General features: G+C 47.4%; 1 protein-coding gene across 8 annotated transcripts in view; it reads right to left on the minus strand.

The window, feature by feature from the left end:
- Positions 1-23,712, minus strand: part of MYT1 (myelin transcription factor 1) — a 107,082-nt gene that overhangs the window by 7,714 nt on the left and 75,656 nt on the right. For 6 of the 8 annotated variants that reach the window (XM_064167609.1, XM_064167606.1, XM_064167604.1 and 3 more), the window contains exons 12-19: positions 23,473-23,678; positions 22,467-22,736; positions 20,949-21,103; positions 16,423-16,485; positions 16,104-16,172; positions 11,113-11,175; positions 7,072-7,155; positions 979-1,200 (exon numbers count right to left, since the gene is read on the minus strand). In XM_064167609.1, the coding sequence (XP_064023679.1) occupies positions 979-1,200; positions 7,072-7,155; positions 11,113-11,175; positions 16,104-16,172; positions 16,423-16,485; positions 20,949-21,103; positions 22,467-22,736; positions 23,473-23,678 (1,132 nt within the window). Of the gene's footprint in view, positions 1-978; positions 1,201-5,336; positions 5,678-7,071; positions 7,156-11,112; positions 11,176-16,103; positions 16,173-16,422; positions 16,486-20,948; positions 21,104-22,466; positions 22,737-23,472; positions 23,679-23,712 lie in introns of those variants that run through there. The other 2 variants (XM_064167611.1, XM_064167605.1) reach the window with 2 other exon arrangements.

Consider the following 23,712-nt stretch of genomic DNA (forward strand, 5'->3'; position numbering starts at 1 on the left):
AGAAGCAGCCAGTTCCAATGCCCCTGCCATGCCCAGGGACACCCTACCCTAGGGCAGGCTGCACACAGCCTCAGCCAGCCTGGTCTTAATGTCTTGAATGTCTCCAAGGTTAAGGCTTCCACCACCAATCTGGGCAACCTGTTCAAGTATATCATCACCCTCATTGTGAAGAGCTTTTGCCCAATGTCCAACCTAAAGCTGCCCTGCTCCACTTTCAAATCACTGTCTTTCATCCTACCATCATAGGCCCTTCCAAACAGTCCCTCTAGTTTTCCCCTTTCTCTGCATGCTTTCCCCCTTTCTCTGCCTCCTTTTTCCTTTCTCTGCCTCCTTTGCCCCTTTCCCTGCATGCATTTCCCTTTCTCTGCCTCTTTTTCCCTTTGTCTGCCTCCATTCCCCTTTCTCTGTCTCCTATTCCACTTTCTCTGCCTCCATTCCCCTTTCTCTGCCTCCTATTCCCTTTCTCTGCCTCCTATTCCCTTTCTCTGCCTCCTATTCTCCCTTTCTCTGCCTCCATTCCCCTTTCTCTGCCTCCTATTCCCCTTTCTCTGCCTCCATTCCCCCTTTCTCTGCCTCCCATTCCCCCTTTCTCTGCCTCCATTCCCCTTTCTCTGCCTCCTATTCCCCCTTTCTCTGCCTCCATTCCCCTTTCTCTGCCTCCATTCCCCCTTTCTCTGCCTCCATTCCCCTTTCTCTGCCTCCCATTCCCCTTTCTCTGCCTCCCATTCCCCTTTCTCTGCCTCCCATTCCCCTTTCTCTGCCTCCCATTCCCCTTTCTCTGCCTCCATTTCCCTTTCTCTGCCTCCATTCCCCTTTCTCTGCATGTTTTTCTCCACCCAGAACGCCCCAACCTTGCAGCACCCTGCCAGAGGCCACCATCCACAGCACCAACTTGGCCTGAGGAGCTGAAGGATGCTCAAGCAAGCTCTTCAGGCAGCCAGGCTAAGCCACGTCAGTGCTGCCGGTGATGTGCTTTACCTTCTGTGAGTGAGGAAGCTCCCATTGGCATGCCCAGAGCCATCACAGCCTGGGGTTGGGCAGGTGGGACCTTCATTCTTCAGTGACTTCCAGGAGAAGGAAGAGCCATTGAGGGATCCTTCCTTCTGCCTTCGGGCTGCCAGGGGACACCCCGAGGCGCTCCGGTGAGAGGCGTATTTGCCGCTGATGTGCCCGAGCCCGACGCAGCCAGGGACTGGACACCTGGGAACAGGGAATCACCAACAGTTACAGCATGGGAATGAAGAGCAAGGAAGTTAGGCATGGGAATCACAGGACCAGAGAATGGCAGGGGCTGGAAGGGAGCTCCAAAGCTCAGCCAGTCCAACCCCCCCTGCCAGAGCACTTAGAGCAGATCACGCAGGAGCACATCCAGGTGGGTTTTGCATACCTCTAGAGAGGGAGACTCCACAGCCCCTCTGGGCAGCCTGTGCCAGGGCTCTGGCACCCTCACAGGCTAAAAATTCCTCCTCGTGTTTAAATGGAACTTCCTCTGCCTCAGCTTCCACCCAGTGCCCCTTGGCCTGGCACTGGGCATCACCCAGCAGAGCCTGGCTCCAGCCTCCTGCCACTCACCTGCACACATTGATAACCATTGCTGAGGTCACCTCTCAGCTCCTCCCAGCAGCACAGCCCCAGCTCCCTCAGGCTCTGCTCCTAACAGAGCTGTTCCATTCCCTTCAGCACCTTTGTGGCTCTGTGCTGGACTCTCTCAAGCAGTTCTATGTCCCTCTTGAACTGGGGGGCCCAGAACTGGACACAGTACTCCAGATGTGGCCTCAGCAGGGCAGAGCAGAGAGGCAGGAGAACCTCTCTTGACCTACTAACCACAGCCCTTCTAATCCACCCCAGAATGAGAAGGAATGAGGAAGCCTGGGAAGGGAGTGTTTGCATTTGGGGAACTCATTTGGGTGCTGGGAAGGGAAGATGAGAAATGAAGACCTATGGCTGCAGCTTCTAAAGAGCCAAAGGAGAGACAGAGGAATCCTTTGAGAGACAGACTGCCCAGGTCACATCACACACTTAAAGCAAGGCTCAGCTGAGGGAGCTCTCCTGGAGCAAAGGAGGCTGAAGGAAGAGCTTCTGGCTCTCTACAACTCCCTGGATGGAGGCTGGAGCAAGGTAAGGGTTGATCTCTTCTCCCAAGGAACAAGAGGAAACAGCCTCAAGTTGCATCAGAGGAGGTTTAGCTTGGACCCAAAAAAAGGGTTGTCAAGGCCTGGCTCAAGCTGCCCAGGGCAGTGGTGGAGTCCACACTTTGATTGTTATAACCAACTGAAGCAGAGAAGAGCTGTGAGGGGTGATGTGGAAGTGCTGACACAACTGCAGCTGTGACTATCAACTACAGTTCATTGGGCTGGGTGCTAGGTTGGACTGGCTGAGCTTGGAGCTCTCTTCCAACCTGCTTGATTCTGTGATCCTGTGATTCTTTCAGTGCCTGAATAAGGCTACAGGAAAGCTGGAGAGGGACTTTTTGTGAGGACCTGTGGTGACAGGATAAAGGGCAACTGTTTGCAACTAGAGCAGGGGACAATTTGCTTGGAGATTAGGAGCAGTTCTTCACTATGAAGGTAGTGAGCCACTGGAATGGGTTGCCCAGAGAATTTGTGGATGCCTCATCCCTGGAGGAGTTTAGGGCCAGGCTGGATGAGACTTTGAGCACCCTGCTGGTTCCCATGGAGTTGAGTGGCTCTCAAAAGTTCCCTTTCCCTCCCTGCTCACTAAATTCAGCCATTCAAAAGAGCCTGCTGTGTCTAGTAAGGTTTCTGCTGTGCTTTGCATTTCCTTAAAGGCATGAGGGAATTCTAAATGCAGCTAAAAGTTTGTGGCTTAAGGGAGGCTTCTTTGGGACAAAAAAAAAAGAGAGGTGGAAGTTGGTAAGAAATGGTCAAAATAACCCTGGTGTCCTCAGCTCTCTACAGCTCCCTGAAAGGAGGTTGGAGTGAGGTGAGGGTTGGGCTTTTCTCCTTAGAATCAGGTCATAAGACAAAAGGAAATGGCCTGAAATTGTGCCAGGGGAGGTTTAGGTTGGAGATTAGGAAGAATTTCTTTGCTGCAAGAGTGGTCAGGCACTGATATGAGCTGCCCAGGGAGGTGGTGGAGTGCCCATCCCTGGAAGGCTTCAAGAAACCTGTGGCCATGAGACTTGGGACCATGGTTTAATGGGCCATGGTGATGTTGGGATGAAAGAATAGAATCAACCAGGTTGGAAGAGACCTCCAAGCTCATCCAGTCCAACCTAGCACCCAGCCCTATCCAGTCAACCAGACCATGGCACCAAGTGCCTCATCCAGTCTTTGCTTGAACACCTCCAGGGATGGTGACTCCACCACCTCCCTGGGCAGCCCATAGTTGGACTCAATGATCTCAGAGGCCATTTCCAACCCAAACAATGCTATGATCATACGAAAAGCAATTAAGAGACTTGGAATTTCCCCCAGAACATCCACCCAGCTGCTCTTGAGCACCAGGAGCTGAGTTTCACCACGGGAATGATTGCCCTGATTGTTTACATTTGGTACAAAAGGCAGATGACAGCAGAAGATGGGAGGGGGGAGGAGAAGTGCTGCCCAACCCCAGCCTTCTCCCAGGGTAATTTGAAAACTGCTGATCTGGGTTTTAATCAGCTGCAAATGCAGCACAATTCACTTCTAATATCCCTGCCAGCAGGATCCTGAGTAAATTCATAACATCATTGCTTTTATATGATCACGAGCAAATTACTGAAGCCTCAGGAGGAAAAGGAAAGAGAGGAGAGGTGGGAGGAGGAGGAGGGGGAAAAAAAAGAGAGAGAAAGAGACAAACCCCCAGCATTTAGCATGCAGTGCTTACAGCCCAACCATTACATATTTTATGCTGTTAATTTAACTTTCATTACCTCTCCAGTGTTCAAAAATAAACCAAAGCCTTATTGTGCAAAAGCAGCCAGCTTGGCCAGGTTGATTTTCTGGTTTAACTTACTGCTGTTGTTATTATTAGTGTTTAAAGGAAGCACCAAGCAGCACTGCATGGCTTGGGCAGCTGTGGATGCTTCCACTTTGGTGGGCTGAAGGTTGAGGGGAGCTCTTCAATCACTTCTGTAGCAAATCCAGTGGAAGGATGGAGAGCAAAAGCAGTGGGGACTAAATGGCTTTCTCTATGGTGGTGATGTGCAAACCTCAGCCAGGTTCCCAGTGGTGTTCACTGCAGACAGGCTGGATTTAGAGCCAAAGCTCCTTAGCAGAAGGCTAAGCCAGGCACACCTTGCTCCTGGGAGTACTGAAGGAGGAGAGGTTGCTGCTTGTGCCTGAAGGAAGGTTGTAGCCAGGTGGGGGTTAGGCTCCTCTCCCAGGCAATGAAGTTGGGGAAGGGCCTGGAGCACAGCCCTGTGAGGAGAGGCTGAGGGAGCTGGGGGGGTGCAGCCTGCAGCAGAGGAGGCTCAGGGCAGAGCTCATTGCTGCCTGCAGCTGCCTGCAGGGAGGCTGTAGCCAGGTGGGGTTGGGCTCTGCTGCCAGGCAGCCAGCAACAGAACAAGGGGACACAGCCTCAAGCTGTGCCAGGGCAGGTCTAGGCTGGGTGTTAGGAGGAAGTTCCTGGCAGAGAGAGTGATTGGCATTGGAATGGGCTGCCCAGGGAGGTGGTGGAGTGGCCGTGGCTGGAGGTGTTGAAGCCAAGCCTGGCTGGGGCACTTAGTGCCATGGTCTGGTTGGTTGGGCAGGGCTGGGGGATAGGTTGGACTGGATGAGCTGGATGTCCCAAGAGCTCATCCTATGTTCCTATCCAAACACCAGCTGGACCACAACTACCCATAGCAGCAAGTCTGGACTAGAAGATCCCTTCCAGCCCAAACGATTCCATGATGATGAAGCAAAACAGCACAGAAAAGCCTCTTCCTCTTTGTGCTGGGACACACACAGCTCTTTGCAGAGAAACCACACTGGGGGAGCTGACTGGCCCCAGCTTCCCACTTCCCAGCAGGGAAGATGTGGAGTGGGCAACCTCCCAACTGGGAAAACAGGGAGAGGGCAACCTCCTAATTGGGAAAATAGGAGAGGACAACCTCCCAACTGGGAAAATTGGGAGAGGGCAACCTCCCAACTGGGAAAACAGGGAGAGGGCAACCTCCTAATTGGGAAAATAGGAGAGGGCAACCTCCCAGATGGGAAAATATGGAGTAGGCAACCTCCCAACTGGGAGAATTGGGAGAGGGCAACTTCCCAACTGGGAAAAGAGGGAGAGGGCAACTTCCCAACTCTGAGCCTCTAACTGCTGTTAAAAAAGCAAACCTCAAGAGCCAGCAGCTCCACAGCAGCATGTGCTGTGCTCTTCTCCTTTGCTGTGTCACCAGGTAAGGTCCCAGCATTGCCATGCCACCAGCACTGTAGTGCCTTTGAACCAAACCAGGCTTCCCCCCCCGCCAGATTCTCGAGTAGGTTGCTTAATTATTAATAAACTCTGCTAGCTCCTGCTAATTATCCCAGGGCTCACTGAACTGGGAGGCTTTCCTTCCTGTAGACTGAAGAGAGAGAGGAGAGCAGATGGCTCAGATATCAGCTTTTGCTTAAGGCTGGTGCAGCTCAGCTTCCTGCAGCCCCCCGCAGGGTTGCTTCCTGCTCCAGCTCAGCTTCTGCCCCAGGGCAAATCCTGGCTACAAAGAGGTTTTCCCCTCTGCTCTTCTGCAGGGGCAAGGCCTGCCCTAGGGCTAAAAGGAGGAAAATAATTGTAGGATGGATTAGGTTTAGGACCTCAAAGATCATCCAGTTCCAACCCCCTGCCACAGGCAGGGACAGCTCCCCACTAGGAGATGCTCTGGGGGACAGTCTGCTGAGCTTGGCCAGATGCCAGAGCTCATGAAGCTCTTAGGATCATCAAATCAACCAATCCTTTTGCTTGGAAGAGACCTGAAGCTCAGCAAGTCCAATCTTTACCCCAGCAGTGCCAGGGCACCACCAAACCATGCCCCCCAGCACCACATCTGCACAGCTTTGAAACCCCTCCAGGGATGGGGACTCTGCCACTGCCCTGGGCAGCCTGGGCCAGGCCACAGCAACCCTCAAGGGGAAGAAATTGTTCCTCATGTCCAAGCTAAACCTCCCATGGTACAGCTTGGGGCCATTTTCTCTTGTCCTATTTCTTGTTCTTTGGCAGAAGAGCTCAACCCCCACCTGGCTCCAGCCTCCTTTTGGGCCATTGCAGAGAGCTGAGGACACCAGGGTTAGTTTTACCATTTCTTGCCAGCTTCCACCTCCCTTTTTCTTTTGTCCCCACGTGCTCTGGCCACACTTTTCTTCAACACCTCCAGGGATGGTGACTCCACCACCTCCCTGAACAGCCTGTGTCAGTCCCTGACCACTCTTCCATCTCATCTCCAACCCTAACCTCCCCTGGCACAATCTCAAGCCGTTTCTTGACACTAGGGAGAACAGCCCAACTCCTCCTCACACCAACTTACTTTCAGGGAGCTGTAGAGAGCAGCCTCCTCTTCTCCAGGCTGTACATCCCCAGCTCCCTCAGCTGCTCCTCCTCAGCCCTGTTCTCCAGACCCTTCACCAGCTTCATTGCCCTTCTCTGGACACAGCTTCTCGATGTCCTTCTTGGAGTGAGAGCCCAAAACTGAGCCCAGAATTCCAGGTGTGGCCTCATCAGTGCTGAGTACAGGAGGACAATCCCTGCTGGGGTCCTGCTGGCCACACCACTGCCAATCCAAGCCAGGGTGCTGGTGCCCTTCTTGCTGATGGTCAGAGCAGTGTGAGCAAGGGCAGCATGGGATGAGTGCTGCCTCCCATCCCCAGGTAACTCCCTGTGAGGCAAAGGGGATGGTGGGGTTGGATGGCAGGGGGGTTGGAACTAGATGATCCTTGTGGTCCCTTCCAACCCTGACTGATTCTGTGCCCAGGGAGGTGGTTGAGGTCCCATCCCTGGAGGTGTTTAAAGCCAGGCTGGATAATGCTCTGGCCAGCTTGATCTAGGGTAGGATGTCCCTGCCCATGGCAGGGGGGTTGGAACTGGCTGCTCCTTGTGGTCCCTTCCAACCCTGACTGATTCTATGACTCTGTGGTGCAAAAGGCTCTCGCTGGGAGTTCCATCCAGACTTACTTCATCAGCTCTGGGTCTTCTTTATCATCCTTTGTCGGGGTGATCTTGATCCCACTTTTCTTGGCCCGTGGGCAGCCTGACAGACTGTGGCAAGAGAGAGAGAGAGAGGAGAGAGTCTTGTCTGACTGGCATCATCCTTGCCTTTGCTATTCCCCTGCTTCAGTCATCTTTGGCAGAGAGCTTTTTTTTGGGGGGGTTGTTTTGTTTGATCTGGCTCGTTTTGAGGCTTCACATCACGAAGAGAAGTCAGGAGGAGGGGAGGGGGGAACCCAACATTGGTGGGAGATGGACAGTAATTAACAGTGTGGAGATAAGAAGCTATCTGCTAACAGCCTGCAGAGTTTAATGGAAGTGCTGAAACAGAAGGCTCAGATCTCTGTTATTAATGCTCTAAAGCGATAATAGAAGTCATAAATAGGAGGCATTATTAAGGGGAACATTGCATCAGCTAAAATGTGACCCCTTTGTCTTTTATTCTCTTGAAGGCAGCTTCTAATCAGGCACTGGAAGCATTAAAAAAAAAATGGAGATAGAGGCAGAATAAATAAATAAATAAAGCAAAAGAGGAGTCAGATTAAAGGGATGAAAATAGGCTTCGGTTGTCAGCCATGGCAATGTTTTATTCACAACTTTACAACTCTGCCCGGTGCAGGGGGAGGGAAATCATCACCAAAAAAAAGATAAAATAAGGGAAAATAAAATTAGAAATGGAATAAGGTCTAAAAAAAAAAAAAATAAAGAAAGAAAATAAAAGATGAAATTTTAAAATGGAATTAAAAATAAAATATAAGAGAAAAAGCAACAAGATAAAGATGACAGAAGAAGATAAAAGAGGATAAAAGAAATAATAATGAGAGTAAATTATTAAGATAAAAGAATGAATGAGATTTAAAATAGAATTAGGAATAATATAAAGCAAAATAAAATAAATAATAAAATAAAATAAGATGGAAAATGAGATAAAATAAAAAGGAAATTAAAAATAAAATAAAATATAATAGAAAAGAAGATCAAATAAAATAAGAGAAAAAGGAAAAATAGGATCAAATGAAATAAAAAAGGAAATCAAAATTAAAAATACTATAAAAGATCAAATAAAATAAGATAAAAAGGAAAAATAGGATAAAATAAAATAAAAAAGGAAATTAAAAATGAAAATATTATAAAAGAAGATCAAATAAGAGAAGATAAAAAGGAAAGATAGGATAAAATAAAATAGGAAATGAAAAATGAAAATATTATAAAAGAAGATCAGATAAAATAAGAGAAAAAGGAAAAATAAGATCAGATGAAATAAAAAAGGAAATTAAAAGTGAAAATATTATAAAAGAAGATCAAATAAAATAAGAGAAAAAGGAAAAATAAGATCAGATGAAATAAAAAAGGAAATAAAAAATAAAAATATTATAAAAGAAGATCAAATAAAAATAAAAAGGAAATTAAAAATAAAATATAATAGAAAAGATCAAATGAAATAAGATAAAAAGAAAAAACAGGATCAAATGAAACAAACAAGGAAATTAAAAATAGCAATACTATAAAACAAGATCAAATCAAATAAAATAAAATGATAAAATAGGATCAAATGAAATAAAAAAGGAAATTAAAAAAAGAATAAAAATAATAGAAAATGAGATTAAATAAAATAAGGGAAAAAGAAAAAAACAAGATAAAACAAAATTAAAAAGTAAATTAAAAATATAATTAAAAAATAGAAAAGAAAATCAAATAAAATAAGAGAAAAAGAAAAATAAGATAAAATAAAAAATGGAATAAAATAAGATAAAAAATGAAATTAAAATAAAAAATAAGCCAAGATCAAATAAAAGAAAAAGAAAAAATAGGATAAAATAAAATAAGAAATTAAATTAAAAATAAAATTAAAAATAATAGAACATGATATAAAATAAGATAAAAAGATAAAATAGGATAAAATAAAAAATTAAATAAAAGAAAAGAAAAGAAAAAATGAAATTAAAAATATAAACCAAGATCAAAAAAAATATTTTAAAAATAGGATAAAATAAATGAAATATAAAATGAGATAAAAGAAAAATGAAGTTAAAAATGAAAATAGAAAAGAAGATCAAATAAGATTAAAAAATAGGATAAAATAAAATTCAAAATATAAAATGAGATAAAAGAAAAATGAAATTCAAAGTAAAAGAAAAAATAATGTAAAACAAGATCAAATAAGATTAAAAACATGAAATAGGATAAAATAAAAAGGTAAAATATAAATAAGATAAAATAAAATTAAAAAATGAAATAAGAAATAAAAAAATTATAAAACAAGATAAGATAAAAGAATATAAAATAAAAAGATAAAATAGGATTAAAACAAAAGATTAAATAAGGTACAACAGAAAGATAAAATAGGGTTAAAATAAAAAGTTAAAAAAGATAAAAAGGATTAAAATAAAAAATTAAATAAGATAAAAAGGATTAAAATAAAAAATTAAATAAGATAAAAAGATAAAATAGGATTAAAATAATAAATTAAATAAGATAAAAAAGATAAAATAGGATGACATAAAAAATAAAGGAGAAAATAAGCTAAAATAAAATAAAAAAATAAATAAAAAATAAATTTAAAATAATAAAGAAGAAAAAAAAGAAGTTGAAAGAAAAGTAGAAAATGGGATAAATATAATCAAAAGATTAAATAAGATAAAATAGGATAAAATACATTAAAAAAGATAAAAGGAAATTTTAATACTGAAATTTGAAATGAAATAAAAAATAATATAAAACAAGACAAAAGAAAAAGATAAAATAGGATAAAATATTAAGAAATAAAAGATAAAAAAATGAAATAAAAGTTCAAAATATAAACAAGATCAAATTAGATAAAATAAAAAAGATAAAATAGGATAAAAATAAAATAAAATATAAAACAAGATCAAATTTTAAATTAAATTAACAATAAATTCAAAAAATATGAACAAGATCAAATAAGAGAAAAGAAAAAGATAAAATAGGATAAAATATTAAGAAATAAAAGGTAAAAAAATGAAATAAATTTTCAAAATATAAACAAGATCAAATTAGATAAAATAAAAAAGATAAAATAGGATAAAAATAAAATATAAAACAAGATCAAATTTTAAATTAAATTAACAATCAATTAAATAAATATGAACAAGATCAAATAAGAGAAAAGAAAAAGATAAAATAGGATAAAAATAAAATAAAATATAAAACAAGATCAAATTTTAATTGAAATTAAAAATAAATTAAAAAATATGAACAAGCTCAAATAAGAGAAAAGAAAAAGATAAAATAGGATAAAAATAAAATCAAATATAAAACAAAATCAAATTTTAATTGAAATTAACAATAAATTAAAAAATATGAACAAGATCAAATAAGAGAAAAGAAAAAGATAAAATAGGATAAAAATAAAATAAAATATAAAATAAGATCAACTTTTAAATTAAATTAAAAATAAATTAAAAATATGAACAAGATCAAATAAGAGAAAAGAAAAAGATAAAATAGGATAAAAATAGAATCAAATATAAAATTAGATAAAATAATAGAAAAATGAAATTTAAAATGAAATCAAGATAATATAAAACTCATTAAAATAGGATAAAATAGGATGTAAAAAAGAACATTAAATAAAAGATGAAAGAAAAAGTTAAAATAGGACAAAATAGAACAAAAAAAAAAAGATAAAATAAAAAACTAATGGAAAAAATAAATTCTGTGTAAAACAAGACAAAAATAAGATAAAACCAAAAGATGAACCAGGCTCAAATGAACTAAAAAATGACTTTAAATATAAAATAAAGATAAAATAAGATAAAAATAATAAAGGAGAAAATAAGCTGAAATAAAAGGGGGAAAAAAATTAAATGAAAACTGGAAAATCAATTAAAAATAAGAGAAAATCCAGGAAAAATATAAAAATAAAATAGGAATAAAGGAAAAGCAAAGCAAAAGAAATGAAACTCAACTAAAAAGACTCTCAGAGTCTCCAATCAAATACCAACCTAGCAAGCAGCTATGGAGCAGAGAATGGATGTGGGCTCTCACCTTCTATGCGATGCATAATTCCCTGTGATGTGACCTGAGCCATCACAACCAGGAGTAGGGCACCTGTGGAGGAAAGGGAGGCTTGGATTAGCCCCAGGGATGCTTAGTGGCAGCTGGGTTCAAGGAGGCATCCAGGGACTGGTGACACCGAGACAGGTTTTGGCTGCCTGCCCCTTCCCCTGGCGCAGGAACGAGGGGTGGGTGGTGGCACGGTGTGGGTGCGGTGGTTGCTGCCTGGGGTTGGCATTGATGCACAGAATCACTCTGGTTGGAAAAGATCTTCAACAACATCAAGTCCAACCCTTCTCTGACTCTGCTGGGGTCACTGCTGCGCCGTACCCCTGAGCAGCATGTCCAGACAGCTTTTAAATGCCTCCAGGGATGGCCATGCCACCACTGCCCTGGGCAGCCTGTTCCCTTCTTTGAGAGCCCTTTTGGTGTAGAAAGGTGTCCAAACTAAACCTCCCCTGGCAGACCTGGTGGCTGGTTTCTCTTGTCCTATCAGCTGTCATCTGTGAGAAGAGTCCATCCCCCACCTGGCTCCAGCCTCCTTTCGGGGAGCTGTAGAGAGGCAGAAGGTCTCCCCTCAGCCTCCTTTGCTCCAGGCTGAACATCCCCAGCTCCCTCAGCTGCTCCTCCTCAGCCCTGTTCTCCAGACCCTTCCCCAGCTTCACTGCCCTTCTCTGGGCCCACTCCAGCCCCTCAATGCCTCTTCTATGCTGCAGTGCCCCAAACTGAAGCAAGTACTTAAGGTACAGAATGAGCTGCCCAGGGAGGTGGTGGAGTCACCAACCCTGGATGTGTTTAAGGGTCACTTGGATGTGGTTTAAGGTGAATCTTGTAGAGTAGGGTTCTAAGTTGGACTTGGTGCTCCTGAGGGGCTTTGCCAGCCTGGATGTCTCTGTGACTCTGTATGGCCTCACTAGTGCCAAGTACCATGAGACAATCACCTCTGGAGAGGAACATTGGTGGGAAGAAGATGTTGGGAGTGTGGTGGGCAGCTGCTCTCCACTGAAGGGATGCAGATACCACCCTTCTCTTTGGGGGAGGAATTTGCTGTGCCCCCAGGTTCTCAATCCCCATTTTTAAAGCCACCAGTGCCTGGCTGTGGTACCACTGGTTGGTAGCATGCAGCAGATCAGGGGGTAATATATCTCCAGGACATCCCAGTCAACCAATGGGCAATATGTGGTGGTCCACAGGCAAGCCTCTGAAGCCTTTGGGCAATCCAGATGCTGATGCCCGGTCCAGGCAATAGTGTGGTTGGGCTGCTCTAGATGCTAGCAGCCCATGCAGCAGCAATGCCCATCAGTGCCTTTAGTTTTTAAGCTTGGAAAAGAACATTTTGAAAGTCTTCTCTTTTGTGTTTTGGGGTGGGGTTTTTTTTTTTGGCCAGAAAACAGAAGCATAGAATTGTTTTGGCTGGAAAAGACCTCTGAGATGATTAAGTCCAACCACCAAGCCCAACACAGAATTGTTCTGGTTGGAAAAGACCTCTATGATGATCCAGTCCAACACAGGACCATGGAGATTAAAAAAGACCTCTAATACCAAAAGTCTCCTCCTTGCACCAGCTCTGAAGGAGAATTGGACATTTGTAGCTCAGTGGGGGGAAAAAATGGGCTCCTCACCTAGGCTGGCAGAGGAAGGCCATGTCCTAGAGCTAGAAGGGTGGCAAGGAGATCAAACCAGGACCAAGCAAAGCCCATGGAGAAGGGACACATCAGCAGGGCCTCAACAAGGGTGCAAAGTCTCTGACTCCTTTAGGAATGAGAGGTTTAGGAGGTGATTCTGACATCCCCTGGCTAGATGCTGGCGAAGTGGAAAGCAAAACCCTCTCTTTGTTGTTCTACCTTCAGGGTGGGCTGGAAATTATGACAACACTAACAGCCAACTCCTTCTGCCTTTCAGGATGTTTAAAGAAGGGGGGAAAGTGATTTGATTCTTATTTTTAATTATCTGGAGACAAATCATACCGACAGAGACCTTTTATTGCATGTTCCAGCCTGGAGCTATTTTTTCCTATCAAGGATATTAACCCCTGAAATGGAATTTCTAATGGAAACACTGGCACAGCCTTATCTGAAGCAGTGAAGAGCTGTGACTGCACTATCTGGGAGATCTTCAAATCCTCTTCCTTTCCTCCCATCTTCACCAAGACAGTGAAAAATAAACCCCAAGCAGCACATGGGGAATAGCATTAAAAGGCTTTTAGTCTTTGGTCAGAAGCCATCATAAAGTGGTTTGGATTGGAAGTGACCTTAAAGATCATCCAGTTCCAACCAACCTGCCAGGGCAGAGACACCTCCCACTAGCTCAGATTGCTCAAAGCTTCATCCAACCTGGCCTTGAAGTCTTCCAGGCTTGGAGTCTCTATAAGTTCTCTGGGCAACCTGTTCCAGTGCTTCACCACCTGGGGAAGAAGGATCACAGCAGGACCATGCTGTGGAGGGTGGTTTGGTCAAGCAGAGCTCAGCATCTTCCCAATCTCTCTTTTTCCTCCCAACCTCTGTTTTAATTCCTCAGCTCCATTTTTCATCTCAACCCAAAATTCCCTTTTTCCCTCGTGGGGAAGAATTTCTTCCTAATGTCTGATCTCAGTCCAGACTCTTCCAGTTTGAAGCCAGCATCCTTCCTCCACTCACTCCATGCTTTTACACCAAGTCCTTTTCCAGCTCTCCTGTATCCACCCTCAAATGCTGGAAGCTGCTCTAAGCCCTTAGTTTTCTGCAGGATTTTGATGCAAAGCTCTGCCCTCAGATACCTGAGGGGAGCAGGGATGCTGCTGAGCAAGGCTCTCAGGGGTGACCCCATTTGGCTTTTCTCTGGGTTCTTACTGGAATTGGGCACTTGTTCCTGAGAGCTTTTCATACCTCTCACACTGACTGCTGATCTCTGAGCTGTTCTTGTAGGCTGCTGGAGAAACAGCAGCTCAGCAAAGTTCTCTTGAGAGGTCCTTTCAAAATGTATATGGTCTATACCAGATGATTAAAGGTACTTAGCACTAATCATCAGAGTCCTCTCCATCCACTGGCACCTTCTATTAATACCAACTAATCCAGAGACCTTTTCTACCTCTCTCATAAGGAGCAGGTGGCTAACAACCATTTTTCCTGCCACCAGCACCCACGGTGATGGTGATGTGAGGAGCAGTCCTGGATAGACTTTGCCCTCAGGGTCACCCAAAAAGGATGTAGGACTTTACCACTCACCTTAATGACTGAATGGGTTCCCCCCTAACTATTCTTACCATGCCTCCAAGCATCACTGATTGCACACAGGACTCACGAGGTGTTTATGATGACTCTGTGCAGTATAAAGCCCTCCAAGAGGTGTTACTCTCTGGTAGCAACCCCAACAGGCTCAGCCTGGCCTCCCAGCAGAACCCTTCCAGGCCTCCCAGCATCACTGTGGCCTCCTCTGGTCTCTGTCTCTGTTGTACTGAGGACTCCAGAGCTGGCCCCAACACTGCAGGTGTGGTCTCAGCAGAGCAGAGGGGCAGAATTCCCTCCCTGCCCCTGCTGCTCACACTGCTGGAGATCAGCCCAGGACAGGGCTGGAGCTGGGCTGGGGGCCAGCTTATCACAGAATCACAGGGCTTGGAAGAAACCTCCAGAGATCATCAAGTCCAACTGCTCTGTCAAAGCAGGATCAACCAGGGCAGGCCACACAGGAACACATCCAGGAGGGTTTTGAAAGTCTCCAGGGAGGAAGACTCCACAGCCTCTCTGAGCATCCTGCTTCAAGGCTCCATCATTCTCATGTTGAGCTCTTCATCACCCAGCACCCCCAAATCCACAGGGCTACTCTCTATCCCTTCATCCCCAGCCTGGGCTGATACCAAGGACTGCCCAACCCTAGTGGAGGACCTTGCACTTGACCTTGTGGAACCTCATGAGGTTCACATGGTCCCACTTCTCCAGCTTGACAATGAACATCCATGGATATGAACAGGAACCTCTGCTGCTGACACCTAAATGGCCACAAAAACTCACCATCAAGTCAGCACCTCAGGTTCTCCTAAAGCATTTTCTTTGCTTTCTCCTGGTGGCATTTTCCCAGCTGTATTTCTACCCCTCCAAAATAAACCTTGCACCTTCATCTGGGCTTTGGGTTGTACAAAAAAGTTTGAATGAAAAGGGTTAGGACACAAACTGGGAAGATAGAGCATGGGATAAGACACCAAATCAAAGGGAACATTTATCTACAGTGCCCAAAGGAGGCCTGTCAGGGGCCCAGGCTATTGCTGATCACTGCCCTCATCATCATCTCTTCATAGAGAGAGTGATTGGCATTGGAATGGGCTGCCCAGAGAGATGGTGGAGGCACCATCCCTGGAGGTGTTCAAGACAAGCCTGGATGAGGCACTTAGTGCCATGGTCTGGTTGATTGGCTAGGGCTGGGTGCTAGGTTGGACTGGGTGAGCTTGGAGGTCTCTTCCAACCTGGTTGATTCTATGACTCTATGGTCTAGCTGATTGGATAGGGCTGAGTGATAGGCTGGACTGGGTGAGCTTGGAGGTCTCTTCCAACCTGGTTGATCTTATGACTCTATGGTCTAGCTGATTGGATAGGGCTGAGTGATAGGCTGGACTGGGTAAGCTTGGAAGTCTCTTCCAACCTGGTTGATTCTATGACTCTATGATCCTATGCTCTGGTTGATTGGATGGGGCTGGGTGCTAGGTTGGACTGGATGAGCTTGGAGGTCTCTTCCAACCTGGTTGCTTCTATGATTCTATGATCCCCCCCTCCCCAGAAGATGCTTTTCCTCCGTGCCATCGCTCCTCCCAGTTGGACTCCACCAGAACTCCTCGCGGATGGATTTTCATCATCTCTTTGAAAAGAGAAGGGGAAGGGATGGAAAAGCAAAAGCAGAGCAAAAGGAAGAAGGGGCAGGAAAGGGAAGAGAGGAAAAAGGGTGGGGGAGAAAAAAAAAAGAAGAAGGAAAAACAACAGAAAAGAAAAAGGCATCCAAGTTGAGCGCAAACATACTTGAGGTCAGCAGAGTGGGCAGCCATGAGGTTTCTGAGGCTCTTGTCAGCAAGAGGACAACCAGAAAGGCTGAAAGAGAAGAGATGGAATATCTGGATAAGCCAAAAAAAAAAAAAAAAAGGAAAAAAAAAGGAAAAAAAGGGGAAAAAATAGAAAAAATAGAAAAAAAAAGGATCAGGGCATGGGGAGGGAGAGGGGCAACAGAAGGTGGGGAGGAAACAGAACCAAACTACCCAGGTGGACACAAAATACACTGAAAGAAACTGGAAAAGCCATCTTTTGAAGCCCAAAGCATGGGGGAAAGCAGAGGTCAACCCACCTGCGGTGAGAGGCGTAGTTTCCCGTGATGTGTCCGCTGCCATCACAGCCTGGGGTTGGGCAACTAGGCAACAGAGAAGAAGGAGGAGGAATTTAAGTGCTGGAAAGGAGTGGGGGCATCTGCAGGCTCAGCTTGGGGTCTGTCTGAGGGGAGAGCTCAGCCTGGACCTGCAGCCAGATCCCTTGCACCTGATCCCTCCACGTGTTTGTGTGTTCACACACACCTAAGCTGACTCTTTCCCTCTCCTCTCCCCTTCCTCCCCTTTTCAGCCCCAAAAGCTCTCAAGGATCTTGGAAAAACAGGTGACAAACTTGTGGCACAATCAGAGACTGGTTTGGGTTGGAAGGGACTTCAAAGTTCATTCAGTCCAACCCCCCTGCAGTCAGCAGGGACATCTGCAATCAGAGCAGGTTGCTCACAGCCCCAGACAGCCTGAGCAGCAGTGGTGCCAGGGCTGGGGCAGCTCCCACCTCTCTGGGCCAGGCTCTCATTGCCCTCATCATAAGAAATTTTGTTCTTGCAACAAGAAGGAGGAGGAACTGAAGTGCTGGAAAGGAGTGGGGGCATCTGCAGGCTCAGCTTGGGGTCTGTCTGAGGGGAGAGCTCAGCCTGGACCTGCAGCCAGATCCCTTGCACCTGATCCCTCCACGTGTTTGTGTGTTCACACACACCTAAGCTGACTCTTTCCCTCTCCTCTCCCCTTCCTCCCCTTTTCAGCCCCAAAAGCTCTCAAGGATCTTGGAAAAACAGGTGACAAACTTGTGGCACAATCAGAGACTGGTTTGGGTTAGAAGGGACTTCAAAGTTCATTCAGTCCAATCCCCCTGCAGTCAGCAGGGACATCTGCAATCAGAGCAGGTTGCTCACAGCCCCAGACAGCCTGAGATGCAGTGGTGCCAGGGCTGGGGCAGCTCCCACCTCTCTGGGCCAGGCTCTCATTGCCCTCATCATAAGAAATTTTGTTCTTGCAACAGAAGGAGGAGGAACTGAAGTGCTGGAAAGAGTGGGGGCATCTGCAGGCTCAGCTTGGGGTCTGTCTGAGGGGAGAGCTCAGCTTGGACCTGCAGCCAGATCCCTTGCACCTGATCCCTCCATGTGTTTGTGTGTTCACACACAACTAAGCTCTTTCCCTCTCCTCTCCCCTTCCTCCCCTTTTCAGCCCCAAAAGCTCTCAAGGATCTTGGAAAAACAGGTGACAAACTTGTGGCACAATCAGAGACTGGTTTGGGTTGGAAGGGACTTCAAAGTTCATTCAGTCCAACCCCCCTGCAGTCAGCAGGGACATCTGCAATCAGAGCAGGTTGCTCACAGCCCCAGACAGCCTGAGCTGCAGTGGTGCCAGGGCTGGGGCAGCTCCCACCTCTCTGGGCCAGGCTCTCATTGCCCTCATCATAAGAAATTTTGTTCTTGCAACAAGAAGGAGGAGGAACTGAAGTGCTGGAAAGGAGTGGGGGCATCTGCAGGCTCAGCTTGGGGTCTGTCTGAGGGGAGAGCTCAGCCTGGACCTGCAGCCAGATCCCTTGCACCTGATCCCTCCACGTGTTTGTGTGTTCACACACACCTAAGCTGACTCTTTCCCTCTCCTCTCCCCTTCCTCCCCTTTTCAGCCCCAAAGGCTCTCAAGGATCTTGGAAAAACAGGTGGCAAACTTGTGGCACAATCAGAGACTGGTTTGGGTTGGAAGGACTTCGAAGTTCATTCAGTCCAACCCCCCCTGCAGTCAGCAGGGACATCTGCAATCAGAGCAGGTTGCTCACAGCCCCAGACAGCCTGAGCTGCAGTGGTGCCAGGGCTGGGGCAGCTCCCACCTCTCTGGGCAGCCTGGGCCAGGCTCTCAATGCCCTCATCATAAGAAATTTCATCCTTCCCTCTAGTCTAAATCTCCCTCTTTTAGTTTAAACCCATCCCCCCTTGTCCTGTCCCAACAGGCCCTGCTCAGGAGTCTCTCCCCAGCTTTCTGATGGATCCCTTGAAGCACTGTAAAGCCACCAGAAGGTCTCTCTGGAGCCTTCTCCTCTCCAGGCTGACCAAGCCCAACACTCTCAGCCTGACCTCACAGCAGATCACTTCCAGCCCTCATATCATTGCTGTTGCCTTCTCTCCAACCCATGTTCTGGGTTGTCCTGGGACAGTTTGGCCCAGCAGGTTGACAGCTTGGAGGTTCACCTACTCACTATTCACCCTTGAGTCCTCTTCACAACCATAGTGCCCTCACAAACCCCCTGCAGCACTGATGTGAAGATGGTCAAGCAGCAGTGATGTGTGCCCACGTGGTACCCACTCATGTGGTGAGAAGATTAAGGTGAAGAACACAGCCACTGCCCTCAGTGCCTGGACTTGGCCCAAGGACTGCACCCAGACAGTGAGCATCAAACAGGCACAGCAGGCAAGTCTGCTCCCGAGTTACAGCCCAGCTAATCCATCACAGCCCTGGGGCCAGAGAGGGAGGAGGATGATAAATGGGGAGGAGAAGGCTCAGGGATGCCCTTGACACCATTTCTGTATTCCAGGGCTGTTTTCACTTACAATCACAGAATGATCTGAGTTGGAAGTGACCTCCAAAGGTCATTCAGTCCAACCCCCTGCAGTCAGCAGGGGCATCCTCAACTAGATCATGTTGCTCAGAGCCTTGTCCAGCCTCACCCGGAACAGCTCCAGCCATGGGGCCTCAGCTCCCTCCCTGGGCAACCTGCTGCAGTGCTCCAGCAGCCTCCTGCTGCACAACTTGTTCCTCCCCTCCAATCTCAATCTGCTCTGCTCTCATTCCAAACCATTGCACTTGTGCTGTCCCTGCAGGCCTTTGGGAGCAGTCCCTCTGCAGCCTGCTTGTAGCCCCTTCAGGTCCTGGCAGGCTGCTCTGAGGTCTACCTGCAGCCTTCTTGTAGCCCCTGTAGGTCCTGGCAGGCTGCTATTAGGCAAATTCCTCTCCCCTCATTCACAATTAAAGCTCAGGAGCACTTCAGGGCTCTGCCTCAGGAATTGCTGCTCACATCACTGCTGGCTTTTAAGAAGGCTTTAGGGCTTGGCAGAGCAGGGCTTCACTGGTGTAGGGATGGTGCTGCTGCTCTGACCCTATGGGTGTCTTCCCTCCCTGCCTCATCAAACAATGAGCTCTGTTGTATGAGGTCAGTAAAATGATGCCTGTGGACTCTTCCCTGTTTGACATACCCAAACCAGCACATCTGTTGGGATGGCTGGGAGGAAAGACTTCCCCATCACAACACCCAGCCTGATCTCAGCGTGTCCTCAGATCAGAGCAAAGTCCCAGCTGCAGCATTTGGGTCAGACTTTGACCATTAATCAGTAATTTGAAGATCACAGAACTGTTTTGGTTGGAAAAGACCTTCAAGATCATGGGGTCCAACCATTCCCTAACTCTACCCAGGCTGGTGCCAAGCCATGGCTCTCAGCACCACATCCCTGTGGCTTTGATGTGGATGCAGAGCAAAATAGCACAGAGCTGGGTCAATATTTCTCCCCACCCAAGGCTTTAAATATGTAGATGGGATCTGGGTTAAGATCTCTCTCCAGTGGAAGCTGCACCATGAAGCAGTCTTGCCACAGTCCTAATTCACACTCTGTGGCCCTGAACTGTCATGGTGAGGGGACCTCATTGCTCTGCCTTAAGGAACCAACCAGTCTTGGCTTTCCAGTGAGGCACCCTGTGGTTCAACACCCCCTTGGAGAAGGTACTGAGATGCCTCAGGTGCTTTTGGCTCCACAGCATCACCCAGTATCCAATGCTGAGGCTGGGCAGGCTCCAGAAACACTCTTGCAGCAAAATCTCAGGAGAAAATGAACCCTGCAAGGAGATTTCCACAGCCCTGCCCATGAATCTCGAGAGCACCAAGCTCCCTAAAGAGTTCCCTTCATATCTGCAGGGTTTCAAGGCTGTGTGGGAATAGACTTTGCCTCAAAGCTCAGTTATATGAGGACAGGGCCCCTCTGTGAGCTTTCATCTGAACACTTTGGATGAGGTAAGAGCAGTCACAGTAAGAAAGGGAACTACATTTCTCATTTTTAAACACATTTGCTATTGGCTATCAAGTTTTCTCTCTTGCCAGCCTGGTTGTAGCATCATAGAATCAGTCAGGGTTGGAAGGGAGCACAAGGAGCAGCCAGTCCCAACCCCCTGCCATGCCCAGGGACACCCTACCCTAGAGCAGGCTGCACACAGCCTCAGCCAGCCTGGCCTCAAACACCTCCAGCCATGGGGCCTCAACCACCTCCCTGGGCAACCCATTGCAGCCTCTCACCACTCTCCTGCTCAACAACTTCCTCCTCACCTCCAGCCTCACTCTCCCCACCTCCAGCTTTGCTCCATTCCCCCCACTCCTGCCACTCCCTCACAGCCTCAAAAGTCCCTCCCCAGCTTTTTTGGAGCCCCCTGCAGATGCTGGAAGGCCACAAGAAGTCCCCTGGGAGCCTCCTCTGCTGCAGCCTGCACAGCCCCAACCCTTTCAGTCTGTGCTCATAGGAGAGGTGGCTGTGCAGCCTGGAGGAAGAGACAGGAAGGCAAGACTCACGTGAGCAGCTCCTTCTTGATGTCCTTGGAGAGGAATTTAAGCTTGAAGTTGGTTAAAGTAACTTCCCCTGGGTACTTTCGTTCTTCAAAGTTCTCCTCTGGCACTTCCTGCTCATCAGCTTCCGAGGAGGCAAAAGAGTGGGCAGCAGGCTCTGACTGCAAGAGAACAGCCAGGAGAAGGGATGGCAGTGGTGGTCATGGCTGCTGAGCCACGCTGGGAAATGATCCCAGCTCCTTCCCAGTCAGTGCAGCGTTGCCAGCACTGCTGAGCCCTCTGCAAGTGCCTCGTGGTACCCAAAGAGAGATCAAACAGTCCATAAATGCCCCTTTTTGTAGGAGAAGTGTGTGACAGGGATTTACCCCTGGATCTCTCAAGGTCCAGAAGGGATGAAGATCATTGTAATCCCCCCATACTCATCCTCAGCAGTACCTCCACATGGGCAGAGAGGCAGGGTCAAAATTGCTCATGCCAGTTAGGAGGCAAAAGTTGGGTTCCCCCAACTTCAGAATCAGTGCTGGGGCACAGAAGGTCACATCTGCTCACAGCAGGTATAAATGATCCCAGGGAACATCCCAGCAACACCACTGGTGGCAGTGAGCTGAAGGAATGTACTACAAAGCAAGGAGCACAGAGCCAGGACAGCACAAGTGGTGGGCTCTGCCTTGGCAAGACCACCTTAACAGACCCAGGGCGATCTTCCTCCTGCCTGCTTGCCCACAGGTGATGTCTGGTAGCACTGATGGAGCCCCCAGTATTTACTTCCCAGGCTCAGAGGGCAAACTGGCAGTTGTGGGGTGGGGAAAAGAACAACTGTGCAAGCAAACATACTCAGAGAATCAGAGGATCCTTTGGATAGGAAGGGACCTTCAAGGTCATCTACTCCAAGCACAGACAAGGATATCTTAGAATCACAGAACCAACCAGGTTGGAAGAGACCTCCAAGCTCATCCAGTCCAACCTAGCACCCAGCCCTGGCCAATCAACCAGACCAAGATAGGATAGAATAGAATCAACCAGGATAGGATAGGATAGGATAGGATAGGATAGGTTAGAATAAATCAGGTAGGAAGAGCTTTCCAAGCTCAGCCAGCCCAACCTAGCACCCAGCCCTGCCCAACCAACCAGACCATGGCACTAAGTGCCCCAGCCAGGCTTGGCTTCAACACCTCCAGCCACAGACACTCCACCACCTCCCTGGGCAGCCCATTCCAATGCCAATCACTCTCTCTGCCAGGAACTTCCTCCTCACATCCAGCCTAGACCTGCCCTGGCACACCTTGAGGCTGTGTCCCCTTGTTCTATTGCTGACTGCCTGGCAGCAGAGCCCAACCCCACCTGGCTACAGCCTCCCTTCAGGTAGCTGTGGACAGCAATGAGCTCAAGTTGCTCACAGCCCCACCCAACATGACCTGGACTGCTTCCAGAGATGGAGCATTTAGAATCTCTTTGGGCAGCCTGTTGGTTGTTGAGTATCCCTACCAAGCAGGCAGCATTCAAGCCCCAGGGGTCCCCACTCACCTCTTCTGGCTCCTCTTCCCGCTGCCGGTTTGGTTTAGTGTAATCAATGGGCCCATCCCATTCATCCTGCCGAGAGGTCTGGCTGGACTGGGGGGAGGTCATGGTGCTGCTCGTGGCACTGGTGCTGTTTTGGCGCTGGGATACATCTGGGGACTTCATGCTGGGACTGCTGCTGCAGCTGCTGCTGCTAGGGAAAGTGTTCTCCCGCTTGCGGTGCTTGTTCATACTCAAGTCCAGAGTCCCATTCTCATCCACTTCAATGTCCATGGACTGAAGCAGAGAACCAGAGAAGGGTTTAGGTTGGAAGGAACCTTGAGAATCATCCAGTTCCACTCCCCTGCCATAGGCAGGGACACCTCCCACTAGAACAGGTGCCTCAAGGGCCTCATCCAGCCTGGTTCTGAACATCTCCAGGGAGGTTGTGGAGCACAGAAGGAGCACAACTTCAGGCTGTGTCCCCTTCTTCTGTCCCTGGGTGCCTGGCAGCAGAGCCCAACCCCACCTGGCTACAGCCTCCCTGCAGGCAGCTGCAGGCAACAATGAGCTGTGCCCTGAGCCTCCTCTGCTGCAGGCTGCACCCCCCCAGCTCCCTCAGCCTCTCCTCACAGGGCTGTGCTCCAGGCCCCTCCCCAGCCTTGCTGCCCTGCTCCAAACACCTTCCAGCACCTCAACATCTCTCTTGAACTGAGGAGCCCAGACCTGGACACAGCACTCCAGGGGTGGCCTGAGCAGTGCTGAGCACAGGGGCAGAAGAACCTCCCTTGTGCTGCTGCCCACACTGCTCCTGAGCCAGCCCAGGATGCCATTGGCTCTGCTGCCCACCTGGGCACTGCTGCCTCCTCTTCAGCCTAATGTCTACCAGTACCCCCAGGTCTCTTTCTGCCTGTCTACTCTTAGCCACACTGCCCCCAGCCTGTAGCGCTGCAGAGCAGTTCCCTCACCAGCCCTGGTCTGCAAACCCTTTGCATTTTTATTGCCCTTCTCTGGACCTGCTCCAGGCCCTCACCTTGCCAGGGGCCTCCTGCTGCTTGGTGCTGAGATTCTCTGGCATCTCCCAGCAGCGGGTGGAGAGGTTGAGGATGGCAGTGGCAGCCATGTGCGCAGCCTCGGCGTCATGAGAGTAGTCGAAGCCTGTGGAGGAAGATGAAGTGCTCTTCACGTAACTGCTGGAGGGGCTGTGGCTGGGGGAAGAGGCCTTTGGAAAAGGTTTGGCTGGAATAAAAAGAGAAGGAAGAACACAAGGCTA

The sequence above is a fragment of the Pogoniulus pusillus genome, chromosome 29 (genome assembly GCF_015220805.1).
Source record: "Pogoniulus pusillus isolate bPogPus1 chromosome 29, bPogPus1.pri, whole genome shotgun sequence".
In the NCBI taxonomy this organism is placed as follows: domain Eukaryota; kingdom Metazoa; phylum Chordata; class Aves; order Piciformes; family Lybiidae; genus Pogoniulus; species Pogoniulus pusillus.